This window comes from Pseudophryne corroboree, chromosome 4 (genome assembly GCF_028390025.1).
Source record: "Pseudophryne corroboree isolate aPseCor3 chromosome 4, aPseCor3.hap2, whole genome shotgun sequence".
Lineage (NCBI taxonomy): Eukaryota > Metazoa > Chordata > Amphibia > Anura > Myobatrachidae > Pseudophryne > Pseudophryne corroboree.
The window spans coordinates 748,459,261-748,474,763 of NC_086447.1; the positions used below are offsets into that span (position 1 = coordinate 748,459,261).

Here is a 15,503-nt window from a genome sequence, read left to right on the forward strand (position 1 = left end):
TCGGTTGTTCTGGATACCTTACAAGAGTCTCCGTTTGAACCTCTTGAGTCTGTGGACCTTAAATGGCTTACTATTAAGGTCTTGTTTCTGCTGGCTATTGCCTCTGCTAGACGGATTTCAGACTTGGGTGCATTATCCTGTTGGTCACCCTTTCTGATTTTTCACCGTGTTCTTAGAACTCGCCCTGGTTATCTCCCTAAGGTGGTGTCATCTTTCCACCTGAACCAAGAGATTGCGGTTCCGGCCTTTACCTCTCCAGGTTTATCCTCCAAAGAGCGGTCTTTGGATGTGGTACGGGCTCTCCGTATTTATGTGAAGAGGACAGCTTCTCTTAGGAGATCTGATTCCCTCTTTGTCCTTTTTGGTTTTTACAAACGTGGCTGGCCTGCTAATAAGCATACCTTGGGCAGATGGATTAGAATGGTGATTGCACATCTTATGTACAGGCTGGCCTTCCAGCTCCTGCTACCATCAAAGCCCATTCTACTTGGTCTGTTGGACCTTCTTGGGCGGCCTGCCATGGTGCGACCCTTGAACAATTGTGCAAGGCGGCTACATGGTCCTCAGTGAACACGTTCATAAGGTTCTATGCCTTTGATACTTCCGCCTCCCAGGATGCCTCCTTTGGACGACGGGTTCTAGTGCCCGCTGCAGTGCGTCCCCACCCATGAGGAACTGCTTTAGGACATGTCCGATGTTATCCCTTGTGGATCCCCAGTGTACCCCGCTGCAGAAAAGGAGATTTATGGTAAGAACTTACCTTTGTTAAATCTCTTTCTGCGAGGTACACTGGGTTCCACAGGGCGCCCACCCTGACGCACTTAGCTTCTTTGGATCTGTATGGCATTAGCCGCTGATACCTTCTCCTGTCTTGAGAATGTAGTGTATGTGGCTACTAACGGTTGTCGTCTTTTACCTGCTACTGCATTGGACTGGTTAACAAAACTTAGCTCCTGTGCACGGAGGCGGGGTTATAGAGGAGGCGGCGCTAAGCATCCTGGGAACAGTCAAAGCTTTTAGCCTGTTGGTGCCTCGTATCAAGATCCTACTCTACACCCCGATGTTATCCCTGTGGAACCCAGTGTACCTCGCAGAAAGAGATTTAACAAAGGTAAGTTCTTACCATAAATCTCCTTATCTGCCATCAATAACCTGTGTGAAGCATTGCTAGATCAAATTTTAAATGCAAATTAAACTCCAAGTCCACTTTAGGAATGTTCAGACAGAGGTCTACTGTGTCAGAAGTTGTTTGCGATGTGACCAGCTTCCATTCCTGAAGAACTTGGAGGCATATGAGGAAGCCCCATCTGTGTTTAATATCCTTTTCCTCCGCTCCTCTAGGATAGGCTATGACAGTCGTGTTTGTTGCAGGATGCTCTCCTTCACTTTATAATAATGAAATCTTCAGATGACATCTCATGGTGTTTCAGTTTGCATACTACTTGTGCCCATCAAAATGTATCTGTGTGTCCGGATCATTCTGCAGCACTTCCCTGAAAATTTGAGTAAAGACATCAATTGGTTCAGGTTGTGTAACACCTGCCTGGATCCTCCGAATGCATAGATTGTTGCATCGCACCAGGTTTTCTACGTCATCCAAGTGATACTGAAAAGTCTTATTTTCTGAGGCTTCAATTGTGATCAAATTTTGTAGGTACTCATTAATGTTTTTTGACTCCTCCTTGACCTCTTCCAAGTCAGTAGGCCTATATGCCACCTGGGGGAGAGTCTGTAGGGCTTCCACTCTCATATGCATTGGTTTTCCAGGTATTGCATAATTTTCTTGAAATTACGGTTGTCCCCGCTGGCCACACGGGTAGCACCCAAACCTTAAGAGGCAGATGGCTCAGATTGTATAGACGAGGAGGACCCGGTCATTCTCACTCCACTTCCGCCCTTGAGAAACTTTTGTTGATTGGAGTATGGTAGTTTGTCTCTCACTTTATATTGATCCTTTTTTTTTTTTTAAAGGCAGAATATCCCATTCAGGGAAAGAAATGTAAGCAGGCTTTCTAACAGAAATAGTCAGGGTGGACCATTAATATAATAGCACATACTGATCTACATCATCATCAGCTACCTCACCACATTTTGAACCATTTTTGCATCTTACCGGTGAGGCGGCAGAAACTTGATCACATCTGGGAATGGACTGTCCAACCATTCGATGAAGCTCGCCAGTAATAGCTGGGTCAGGGAGAAGAGGTACAAGGAGTTATAGAGCCGGAATCCAAGTCCTGCAGCAATTTAGAAGGATGGTTCTTCGGTAGTACCAGCAGGAGGCAGGTTTTAGCGAGGAGGACTATTAGAGGCCTCAATATTAGTAATGGGTGGGTGGGTAATTGTAAAAACAACAATGCAGTCACTGGAATCCAAATTTGTGTGGCACGAGTCAGATGCTTGCAGCCACCCTATAGAAAGTGGTATCTCGGAAAACACGTCCGTCCCCCTAGGCAGAAAGGGGAGATGGCCTGGTACCCTGCAGCAACGGTGATGTGTATGGACCACGGACAGTCACATTGGGAAGCAGAAGGAGCAGTTGCGGGGCCTATTGACACTCCACATTGGCAGGCCTGGTAGAGTCAATCTAGACACTAAGGAGTCATCAGCATGTGGATTTCATAGGTGGCAGTCTTCCACAAATCTAGCCTGCGACCTCAGTCTGAAGTAGTTGCTATGTGAATGTGAACAAGTAAACACCAATCTTAGCTGGCAAATGGTTAGCGCAATCCCAGGCATTATGTGGGTCTTGAGTCTATTGAACTGCATAGGTTCACGGGAAACCATGTTGGAGGGCCCAGTTAGTGCCAGGCTGGATGAGCAGTAATGGCACATTTCTCTCTCCTTTGATAGATAGATAGATATAGATTTACAGTGCATCCAGATTTGTGCCTCAAGAAAATACTGTCTCGGAGGTCTACAGACAATTCCTTTGACGTCATGCTTGGTTTGTGCTCAGACATGCACTGTCAAGTGTGTGACCTTATATAGACAGGTGAGTGCCTTTCCAGATCATGTTCAATCAACTGAATTTACCACAGGTGGACTCCAATTAAGCTGTAGGAACATCTTAAAGATGATCAGTGGAAACAGGATGCTCAATTTTGAGCTTTATGGCAAAGGCTGTGAATACTTATGTAAATTTGCAAAAATCACAAAAAAACTTTTTGCACGTTGTCATTATAGGGTATTGTGTGTAGAATTTTGAGGGGAAAAATGGATTTATTCCATTTTGGAATATGGCTGTAACATAACAAAATGTGGAAAAGGGAAGCGCTGTGAATACTTTCTGGATGCACTGTATATCTCTGTAAATAGATACTAGCATTTGCCCTCTGCTTCGCTCATGTAAATGTCTGTTATTGCTCAGCGGAACTAATTTTGCAAAGACTGTAGTGCCATCTGATATCATGATGTATATTTTATACTGTACTATGCGGTACTGCTGGACTCGTGGTTTTTTGTTCATAGCCTCGTGCGTACAAAGATCCACGAGATCTGTGCTGCTAGGTCGGTGAGTTCCACTTCTGTTAACAGCGTTTCTCTATCGTCCTAAGTGGATGCTGGGGTTCCTGAAAGGACCATGGGGAATAGCGGCTCCGCAGGAGACAGGGCACAAAAGTAAAGCTTTTACAGGTCAGGTGGTGTGTACTGGCTCCTCCCCCTATGACCCTCCTCCAGACTCCAGTTAGATTTTTGTGCCCGGCCGAGAAGGGTGCAATTCTAGGTGGCTCTCATAAAGAGCTGCTTAGAGAGTTTAGCTTAGGTTTTTTATTTTACAGTGATTCCTGCTGGCAACAGGATCACTGCAACGAGGGACAGAGGGGAGAAGAAGTGAACTCACCTGCGTGCAGGATGGATTGGCTTCTTGGCTACTGGACATGAAGCTCCAGAGGGACGATCACAGGTACAGCCTGGATGGTCACCGGAGCCACGCCGCCGGCCCCCTCACAGATGCTGAAGCAAGAAGAGGTCCAGAATCGGCGGCTGAAGACTCCTGCAGTCTTCTTAAGGTAGCGCACAGCACTGCAGCTGTGCGCCATTTTCCTCTCAGCACACTTCACACGGCAGTCACTGAGGGTGCAGGGCGCTGGGGGGGGGGCGCCCTGGGAGGCAAATGTAAACCTTTAAAAAGGCTAAAAATACCTCACATATAGCCCCAGAGGCTATATGGAGATATTTACCCCTGCCTAAATGTACTAAATAGCGGGAGACGAGCCCGCCGGAAAAGGGGCGGGGCCTATCTCCTCAGCACACGGCGCCATTTTCTGTCACAGCTCCGCTGGTCAGGAAGGCTCCCAGGTCTCTCCCCTGCACTGCACTACAGAAACAGGGTATAACAGAGAGGGGGGGCAAAATAAATGGCAATATATTAATATAAAAGCAGCTATAAGGGAGCACTTAATCATAAGGCTATCCCTGTCATATATAGCGCTTTTTGGTGTGTGCTGGCAGACTCTCCCTCTGTCTCCCCAAAGGGCTAGTGGGTCCTGTCTTCGTATAGAGCATTCCCTGTGTGTCTGCTGTGTGTCGGTACGTGTGTGTCGACATGTATGAGGACGTTATTGGTGTGGAGGCGGAGCAATTGCCAAATATGAGGATGTCACCTTCTAGGGGGTCGACACCAGAATGGATGCCTTTATTTGTGGAATTACGGGATAGCGTCAACTCGCTTAAGCAGTCGTTTGCCGACATGAGGCGGCCGGACACTCACTTAGTGCCTGTCCAGGCGCCTCAAACACCGTCAGGGGTTGTAAAACGCCCCTTGCCTCAGTCGGTCGACACAGACCCAGACACAGGCACTGATTCCGGTAGTGAAGGTGACGAATCAACCGTATTTTCCAAAAGGGCCACACGTTATATGATTTTGGCAATAAAGGAGATGTTACATTTAGCTGATACTACAGGTACCACTAAACAGGGTATTATGTGGGGTGTGAAAAAACTACCAGTAGTTTTTACCGAATCAGAAGAATTAAATGACGTGTGTGATGAAGCGTGGGGTGCCCCGATAAAAAACTGCTAATTTCAAAGAAGTTATTGGCTTTATACCCTTTCCCGCCAGAGGTTAGGGAGCGCTGGGAAACACCTCCTAGGGTGGACAAAGCGCTAACACGCTTATCAAAACAAGTGGCGTTACCCTCTCCTGAGACGGCCGCACTTAAAGATCCATCAGATAGGAGGATGGAAAATATCCAAAAAGGTATATACACACATGCAGGTGTTATACTACGACCAGCTATTGCGACTGCCTGGATGTGCAGTGCTGGGGTAGTTTGGTCAGAGTCCCTGATCGAAAATTTTGATACCCTGGACAGGGACAATATTTTACTGTCGTTAGAACAAATAAAGGATGCATTTCTTTATATGCGTGATGCACAGAGAGATATCTGCACACTGGCATCACGGGTAAGTGCTATGTCCATTTCGGCCAGAAGAGCTTTATGGACACGACAGTGGACAGGCGATGCGTAGAGGAGTTATTTGGGGTCGGTCTATCGGATTTGGTGGCCACGGCTACGGCCGGGAAATCCACCTTTCTACCTCAAGTCACTCCCCAACAGAAAAAGGCACCGACCTTTCAACCGCAGCCTTTTCGTTCCTTTAAAAATAAGAGAGCAAAGGGCTATTCATATCTGCCACGAGGCAGAGGACGAGGGAAGAGACAGCAACAGGCAGCTCCTTCCCAGGAACAGAAGCCCTCCCCGGCTTCTACAAAAGCCTCAGCATGACGCTGGGGCTTCGCAAGCGGACTCGGGGGCGGTAGGCGGTCGTCTCAAGAATTACAGCGCGCAGTGGGCTCACTCGCAGGTAAATCCCTGGATCCTGCAGATAATATCTCAGGGGTACAGGTTGAAATTAGAGACAGAGCCACCTCGCCGTTTCCTGAAGTCTGCTTTACCAACGTCCCCCTCAGAAAGGGAGACGGTTTTGGAAGCCATTCACAAGCTGTATTCTCAGCAGGTGATAGTCAAGGTACCTCTTCTACAACAAGGGAAGGGGTATTATTCCACTCTTTTTGTGGTACCGAAGCCGGATGGCTCGGTAAGGCCTATTCTAAATCTGAAGTCCTTGAACCTGTACATAAAGAAGTTCAAGTTCAAGATGGAGTCACTCAGAGCAGTGATAGCGAACCTGGAAGAAGGGGACTTTATGGTATCCTTGGACATCAAGGATGCGTATCTCCACGTTCCAATTACCCCTCACACCAGGGGTACCTCAGGTTCGTTGTACAAAACTGTCACTATCAGTTTCAGACGCTGCCGTTTGGTTTGTCCACGGCACCTCGGGTCTTTACAAAGGTAATGGCCGAGATAATATTTCTTCTTCGAAGAAAAGGCGTATTAATTATCCCATACTTGGACGATCTCCTAATAAGGGCAAGGTCCAGAGAACAGCTAGAGATGGGTTTAGCACTATCTCGAGAGGTGCTAAAGCAGCACGGATGGATTCTGAATATTCCAAAATCCCAATTAATGCCGACAACTCGTCTGCTGTTCCTGGGGATGATTCTGGACACAGTTCAGAAAAGGTTTTTCTTCCCGAAGAAAAAGCCAAGGAGTTATCTGACCTGGTCAGGAACCTCCTAAAACCAGGAAAGGTGTCTGTACATCAATGCACAAGAGTCCTGGGAAAAAATGGTAGCTTCTTACGAAGCAATCCCTTTCGGCAGATTCCATGCAAAGGGATCTGTTGGACAAATGGTCAGGGTCGCATCTTCAGATGCACCTGCGGATAACCCTGTCGCCGAGGACAAGGGTATCCCTTCTGTGGTGGTTGCAGGAGGCTCATCTATTGGAGGGCCGCAGATTCGGCATGCAGGATTGGATCCTGGTGACCACGGGTGCCAGCCAGAGAGGCTGGGGAGCAGTCACACAGGGAAGAAATTTCCAGGGAGTGTGGTCGAGCCTGAAAAAGTCTCTTCACATAAGCATTCTGGAACTAAGAGCAATCTACAATGCTCTAAGCCAGGCGGAACCTCTGCTTCAAGGAAGACCGGTGTTGATCCAGTCGGACAACATCACGGCAGTCGCCCATGTAAACAGACAGGGCGGCACAAGAAGCAGGAGGGCAATGGCAGAAGCTGCCAGGATCCTTCGCTGGGCGGAGAATCACGTGATAGCACTGTCAGCAGTATTCATCCCGGGCGTGGACAACTGGGAAGCAGACTTCCTCAGCAGACACGACCTTCACCCGGGAGAGTGGAGACTTCATCCAGAAGTTTTCCACATGCTATTAAACCGTTGGGTAAAACCAATGGTGGACATGATGGCGTCTCGCCTCAACAAAACACTGGACAGGTATTGCGCCAGGTCAAGAGATCCGCAGGCAATAGCTGTGGACGCGCTGGTAACACCTTGGGTGTACCAGTCGGTATATGTGTTTCCTCCTCTGCCTCTCATACCAAAGGTATTGAGGATTATACGGCAAAGTGGAGTAAGACTAGTGGCTCCGGATTGGCCAAGAAGGACTTGGTACCCGGAACTTCAAGAGATGGTCACGGACGATCCGTGGCCTCTACTTCTGAGAAGGGACCTGCTTCAGCAGGGTACTTGTCTTTTTCAAGACTTACCGCGGCTGCGTTTGACGGCATGGCGTTTGAATGCCAGATCCTAAAAGGAAAAGGCATTCCAGAAGAAGTCATTCCTACCTTGATAAAGGCAAGGAAGGAAGTCACCGCGAAGCATTATCGCCGTATTTGGCGAAAATGTTGCGTGGTGCGAGCAGCGGAGTGCTCCGATGGAGGAATTTCAACTGGGTCGTTTTCCTACATTTCCTGCAATCAGGATTGTCTATGGGTCTCAAATTGGGATCTATTAAGGTTCAAATTTCGGCCCTATCAATATTCTTCCAAAAAGAATTGGCCTCAGTCCCTGAGGTCCAGATTTTTATCAAAGGAGTACTGCATATACAGCCTCCTGTGGTGCCTAAGGTGGCACCGTGGGATCTAAATGTAGTTTTAGATTTCCTCAAATCAAATTGGTTTGAACCACTAAAGAAGGTGGATTTGAAATATCTCACATGGAAAGTGACTATGTTACTGGCCCTGGCTTCGGCCGGGAGAGTATCTGAACTGGCGGCTTTGTTTTATAAAAGCCCTTATTTAATTTTCCATTCGACATAGGGCAGAGCTGCGGACGCGTCCGCATTTTCTCCCTAAGGTGGTATCAGCGTTTCACCTGAACCAGCCTATTGTAGTGCCTGCGGCTACAGACGACTTGAAGGACTCCAAGTTGTTGGACGTTGTCAGAGCCTTAAAAATATACATTTAAAGGACGGCTGGAGTCAGAAAATCTGACTCGCTGTTTATACTGTATGTACCCAACAAGTTGGGTGCACCTGCTTCTAAGCAGTCGATTGCTCGTTGGATTTGTAACAAAATTCAACTTGTACATTCTGTGGCAGGCCTGCCACAGCCTAAATCTGTTAAGGCCCATTCCGCAAGGAAGGTGGGCTCATCTTGGGCGGCTGCCCGAGGGGTCTCGGCATTACTACTCTGCCGAGCAGCTACGTGGTCAGGGGAGAACACGTTTGTAAATTTTTACAAATTTGATACCCTGGCAAAGGAGGACCTGGAGTTCTCTCATTCGGTGCTGCAGAGTCATCCGCACTCTCCCGCCCGTTTGGGAGCTTTGGTATAATCCCCATGGTCCTTTCAGGAACCCCAGCATCCACTTAGGACGATAGAGAAAATAAGAATTTACTTACCGATAATTCTATTTCTCGGAGTCCGTAGTGGATGCTGGGCGCCCATCCCAAGTGCGGATTATCTGCAATACTTGTACATAGTTATTGTTAACTAATTCGGGTTATTGTTTAGGAAGCCATCTTTCAGAGGCTCCTCTGTTATCATACTGTTAACTGGGTTTAGATCACAAGTTGTACGGTGTGATTGGTGTGGCTGGTATGAGTCTTACCCGGGATTCAAAATCCTCCCTTATTGTGTACGCTCGTCCGGGCACAGTACCTAACTGGAGTCTGGAGGAGGGTCATAGGGGGAGGAGCCAGTACACACCACCTGACCTGTAAAAGCTTTACTTTTGTGCCCTGTCTCCTGCGGAGCCGCTATTCCCCATGGTCCTTTCAGGAACCCCAGCATCCACTACGGACTCCGAGAAATAGAATTATCGGTAAGTAAATTCTTATTTTTTACACTAGCAATGACAGCCCTTCTAATTAAATTAACCCCTAAAGCTATAGAACTATTTAAACATATTAAAGGAACATGTGATAGGTTTACGTAATGTCATTCTCATTATACAGACGGCAGGCAATCACGAGACCGCCTGTCGGGATCCCGGCGGTCACAATACCGACAGGCAGTGAAATCCCGCCACCGAAATACCGGCGCCACAGGCTTTTCTACCTCTATGTGTGTCCACGACACCCATAGAGGGAGAATATAATCTGTGGAGAGCGCAGCGAACCCGCCAGGGGTTTTCTAGCGCTTGTAACATCTACGTATTCCATACAGACTATGAAGATACTGATAATGTTGTGCCTGGATGCCTTGGTCTACTCTGCTTAATTTTTTCATTGGTCTGGACCTGATTGCTTCCCAAACCACCTGTATTCTGCAAGGATTATCGCACAAAAATAAAATTGACAGAGGATAATAAGGGATTTTTAGATTAAAGCCCTGTATTAGTAACATTGCACATTTAGTCAGGGGCTGGTCGACGGCAGTATGGCAATTGGAGCATGTCTCCTTTTTGTTCACAAAAAAACTAGTAGTGCACTGTCTGTGACTGGCCACTCAATTGCATTGAGACTACATAAGCAATATCCTTGGCTGCAGTAATAGCACAATGGCCTGTACAGTGGATGTAAAGGGCAGGTACAATTTTGGGGTGGACATCACAAGGCTTGTAAATCATGTTGGTCTTTGAGCTGCAGAAGTGTTGGGAAAATGTTCATACCAGTCTGCTATGCTAGAATGCTGTGTAGTGAATGTACTAAGTGTGTACCCAGCACGACATCGCGGATGACAGCACCTACTGCATACACACTTGCCGATGCCGGCAGCGAAGCATGGCCCTTGCTAGCCATGCGGATATTGCTGGCGACTTGCGGGAGCCCCTATTGTCAGCTACATAGCAGGTCCACACTAGACATAATGTGCCCAAAATGTCTGTCCAATCCGCTGGATCGGACGACAGATCGTCTAGTATGCACCCAACTTTAGTTCACCTGCTAAAGTTTACAGCTCACACACAGGCCCACCAGATCAATAACATGTCCCTGCTGTCATAACTTAATTTTAAGTATATGGTTGATTTAAGGGCCACAATAATGTAAGCAAATGATTCTGAAGCGGGCCATACATCTAAGGTGCGATTCCCCATTACTGATCCGATCCACCAATGAGTGATCCGATTCACATGTTGGCAGACCCAGATGGGGGATCTGCAAAATCCAGCATGTTAAAAATCCCTGATTCTCCAATTCCAATAACTTTTGCACCTGAATCAACAAATCCAGAATATCCAATATATTGGATCACCCGACCCAGGCATCGGTAGAACAGGGAGTTGCTCTACTAGATGCCTGATGTATGTATGGGCCCCATTAGTACTAGTTAAATATCGTTGGCATTATGTGTAACATATCCATGATTGGAATTTGCGAGCCAGGGATTTTTAACATGTAGGATTTTGCTGACCCCCCACCTAAAAAAAAAAAAAAAAAGCCTTACAAACAAACTGCGGATCATCAGAATCCTCTGATCGGCTGATCCGGGAATTGCCGTCTAGATGTATGACAAGAAGATTAGGAGGGAGGGAAAAGAGATACGAGAGATGGATGGGGGGAGAGAGACGAGGGAAAGAGGGGGAGCAATGCTGCGCACAACTAGCGATCTGGAAAATGATGGGTCCAAAATACTAGTAGTATTTAGATGTATATATGGTATCCTTTCTGCATGCATTTTAAAGGGTTACATATGCTATATCGGTGGATGGGATATCAGCTGTTAATATCCTGACAGTGGCATCCCGCCCGCCAGAATGCCAGCAGAGTCCCCTTGCGGGCTTGCTGCGCTCGCCACAGAATCTAATCCGACTCTGAGTATCAGGGACACCCATGAGTGGGAATAGCCCAGGTGAGCCGGCTGTCGGCATTGTCGGCTTTTGGGATTTCGCCGTCTGTATCCTGAACACCGGGATCCCGACAGCTGCCATTTTAACTGCATCCCATTATAAATAATACCAGTACAAACAAATGCACCTGCAGTGAAGGTTCTCCTGGTTTCCTTGCCTGTAATTGATAATGCCTCTTTCCAGATGACGAGGAGATGGATGCAGACGGTGTCATTGATCCTGGGATTGAGTACATACCTTCTCCAAATGCCCCACTCTCTGCGCCTATGTGTCGGAAAAGCTTCAAGCCTTCTGTGAGTGTCAAACAGGAGATAGAGAGTGAAGAGGAGAAGTTGGAGCGGCTGCAGAGTGAAATGCATGAGGGCTCATCTGCTGACAGAGTGCGCGACAAGAGGAGATCTCAGCCCATCGAGAGGGATAAAACCAAAAACTCTCCGTACCGTGGTTTAACCCTGTATGAAGAAAAGCTGCTTTTAAAGCGCCTTGAGGCCTGCCCCAATGCTGTAGCTGTGATGCCAGATGCCAAGAGACTCCGACAGAAGCTGCTTGTCCATAAGGCAAAGCGTGAAAGGGGATTGCCCATTTTTGACTTGGATCAGGCCGTGAATGCAGCTTTAATGCTGGTTGGAGGGGTTTATGGAGTTAGGGATGGGTCTGTTTCTAGGCCGCTAGACTCTGGCCCAGAGTACACCGCCACAAGCAAAGATCTAAGAATCCTGGACAGATATCAGGTGAGTGACTTCTAGGTAAGCCGACAAAATAAATGTGCTGCATGTATAAAATAGAAGTGTAAACATAAATAAACTATTCCCATCCAAAGTCCGGATTGATACCGTCTTTCATGTACCTCTTTCTGGGCTGCTGACATTTGTAGTATATAAGGAAAAAAAGATCCAAATGGTGAAGGATATCAGCATACATATTGTGCACTGTATATAGCAACAGCAATTGCTCTCATACAAAATGTGTAACTGAAGAATCAAATATTATATATATTACTCCTGTGATATTGATAAATCTGTTTACCTGATATTAGTTCCTTTGGGATATAATGAACCCCCTCTAATGGGCAGATTCAATTAAGCGTGTAAGTGACTTCCCAGAACGCTGATCTACTTGCAATGGCAGCTCGCGTGTAATTGAATCTGCCCCGTAGTGTTCAACTTACTGTATCATGAAGATCAACGCTGTACCTGCCTTATAACAAGTGCAGATATACTGGTTTCCATTATGGAATATTTCTTATTTAAGTGTTTTACACAGTGCCTTTCATTATTTTAAGTGTAAAAAATAATGGTAGTATCAGCCCACCTTTAGGTTTGTGATTGCTAGACCTCTGAAGGTATGCTGTTCTAATCCCTTGTCTTGCCCGATAGAGTGGCGTGCCAGTCACAAAGGGAGCCCGATACTCTACTATGCGCTTCTTGCATCGCCTGGGGGCAGCGGAGGACAAGGAAGCGGATCTTAGCATAGTGAGTCCGTACACCGCTCGCGTCCTAAAGCCATACATAAGGTAAGTGTTTATATTTGTATTCTTGTTGTGTTTCTAATCTTTACACAGCTATGTAATTCTACACACGTTAACACCTTTTGATATGCATACTTCTTGTTTTTTTTCTTTAATATTAACGCCTCTCCAGCTGGAATAAAAACACCCGCCATTCCCAGATGGCCAGTTGCAGTGGACTGTAGCTGCCTTTAGTAGTCCAGTCAAGAGACCTGCGATAATAGACACTGGTTACATTTACAGGCAGTAATACCAGAATGTTTCATAGTAGTTTCTCTAACGTCCTAGTGGATGCTGGGGACTCCGTCAGGACCAAGGGGGATAGCGGCTCCGCAGGAGACAGGGCACAAAAGCAAGCTTTTAGGATCACATGGTGTGTACTGGCTCCTCCCCCCATGACCCTCCTCCAAGCCTCAGTTAGGTTTTTGTGCCCGGCCGAGAAGGGTGCAATCTAGGTGGCTCTCTTAAAGAGTTACTTAGAAAAAGTTTTTAGGTTCTTTATTTTCAGTGAGTCCTGCTGGCAACAGGCTCACTGCATCGAGGGACTTAGGGGAGAGATTTTCAACTCACCTGCGTGCAGGATGGATTGGATTCTTAGGCTACTGGACATAGCTCCAGAGGGAGTCGGAACACAGGGCTCGCCCTGGGGTTCGTCCCGGAGCCGCGCCGCCGACCCCCCTTGCAGACGCTGAAGATGAAGAGGTCCGGAACCAGGCGGCAGAAGACTCTCAGTCTTCATCAGGTAGCGCACAGCACTGCAGCTGTGCGCCATTGTTGTCAGCACACTTCACACAGCGGTCACGGAGGGTGCAGGGCGCTGGGGGGGGGCGCCCTGGGCAGCAATGTATAATACCTGTATGGCGAAAAATACATCACATATAGCCCTTGAGGCTATATGGATGTATTTAACCCCTGCCAGATATCTAAAACTCCGGAGAAGAAGCCCGCCGAAAAGGGGGCGGGGCCTATTCTCCTCAGCACACAGCGCCATTTTCCCTCACAGAAAGGCTGGTGGGAAGGCTCCCATGCTCTCCCCTGCACTGCACTACAGAAACAGGGTTAAAACAGAGAGGGGGGGCACTGATTTGGCGATATGTATATATATTAAAATGCTATAAGGGAGGAACACTTATATAAAGGTTGTCCCTGGATAATTATAGCGTTTTGGTGTGTGCTGGCAAACTCTCCCTCTGTCTCCCCAAAGGGCTAGTGGGTCCTGTCCTCTATCAGAGCATTCCCTATGTGTGTGCTGTATGTCGGTACGTGTGTGTCGACATGTATGAGGAAAATATTGGTGAGGAGGCAGAGCAAATTGCCTGTAATGGTGATGTCACTCTCTAGGGAGTCGACACCGGAATGGATGGCTTATTTATGGAAATTACGTGACAATGTCAACACGCTGCAAGCCGGTTGACGACATGAGAGGGCCGGCGAACAAATTAGTATCTGTCCAGGCGTCTCAAACACCGTCAGGGGCTGTAAAATGCCCATTTACCTCAGTCGGTCGACACAGACCCAGACACGGACACTGATTTCAGTGTCGACGGTGAAGAAACAAACGTATTTTCTTTTAGGGCCACACGTTAAGGGCAATGAAGGAGGTGTTACATATTTCTGATACTCCAAGTACCACAAAAAAGGGTATTATGTGTGAGGTGAAAAAACTACCTGTAGTTTTTCCTGAATCAGATAAATTAAATGAAGTGTGTGATGATGCGTGGGTTTCCCCCGATAGAAAATTATTGGCGGTATACCCTTTCCCGCCAGAAGTTAAGGCGCGGTGGGAAACACCCCTTAGGGTGGATAAGGCGCTCACACGCTTATCAGAACAAGTGGCGGTACCATCTACGGATAGGGCCGTACTTAAGGAGCCAGCTGATAGGAGGCTGAAAAATATCCTAAAAAGTATACACACACATGCTGGTGTTATACTGCGACCAGCGATCGCCTCAGCCTGGATGTGCAGAGCTGAGGTGGCTTGGTCGGATTCCCTGACTAAAAATATGGATACCTTTGACAGGGACAGTATTTTATTGACTATAGAGCATTTAAAGGATGCATTTCTATATATGCGAGATGCGCAGAGGGATATTTGCACTCTGGCATCAAGAGTAAATGCGATGTCCATATCTGCAAGAAGATGTTTATGGACACGACAGTGGTCAGGTGATGCAGATTCCAAACGGCACAAAGATGTATTGCCGTATAAAGGGGAGGAGTTATTTGGGGTCGGTCCATGGGACCTGGTGGCCAGGGCAACTGCTGGAAAATCCACCGTTTTTTACCCTAAGTCACATCTCTGCAGAAAAAGACACCGTCTTTTCAGCCTCAGTCCTTTCGTCCCTATAAGAGTCATATCGGCCCAGGGATAGAGGAAAGGGAAGAAGACTGCAGCAGGCAGCCCATTCCCAGGAACAGAAGCCCTCCACCGCTTCTACCAAGTTCTCAGCATGACGCTGGGACCGTACAGGACCCCTGGATCCTACAAGTAGTATCCAAGGGGTACAGATTGGAATGTCGAGAGGTTTCCCCCCTCGCAGGTTCCTGTAGTCTGCTGTACCAATGTCTCCCTCCGACAGGGAGGCAGTATTGAAAACAATTCACAAGCTGTATTCCCAGCAGGTGATAATAAATTTACCCCTCCGACAACAAGGAAAGGGGTATTACTCCACACTATATGGTGGTACTGAAGGCTAGGTGAGACCTATTCTAAATCTGAAAAATTTGAACACTTACAAGGGTTCAAATCCAGATGGAGTCACTCAGAGCAGTGATAGCAAAGAACAAGGGGACTATATGGTGTCCCGGGACATCAGGGATGCTTACCTCCATGTCCCAAAATTTGCCTTTTCTCACCAAGGGTACCTCAGGTTCGTGGTACAGAACTGTCACTATCA

At 47.3% G+C, this 15,503-nt stretch overlaps 1 protein-coding gene across 1 annotated transcript in view; it reads left to right on the top strand.

Moving 5' to 3' along the window:
* The window catches only part of KAT14 (lysine acetyltransferase 14), a 99,834-nt gene that overhangs the window by 67,237 nt on the left and 17,094 nt on the right, over window positions 1-15,503 (top strand). The window contains exons 6-7 of the mRNA XM_063918146.1: window positions 11,283-11,830; window positions 12,476-12,612. Of these exons, the coding sequence (XP_063774216.1) occupies window positions 11,283-11,830; window positions 12,476-12,612 (685 nt within the window). The remainder of the gene's footprint in view (window positions 1-11,282; window positions 11,831-12,475; window positions 12,613-15,503) is intronic.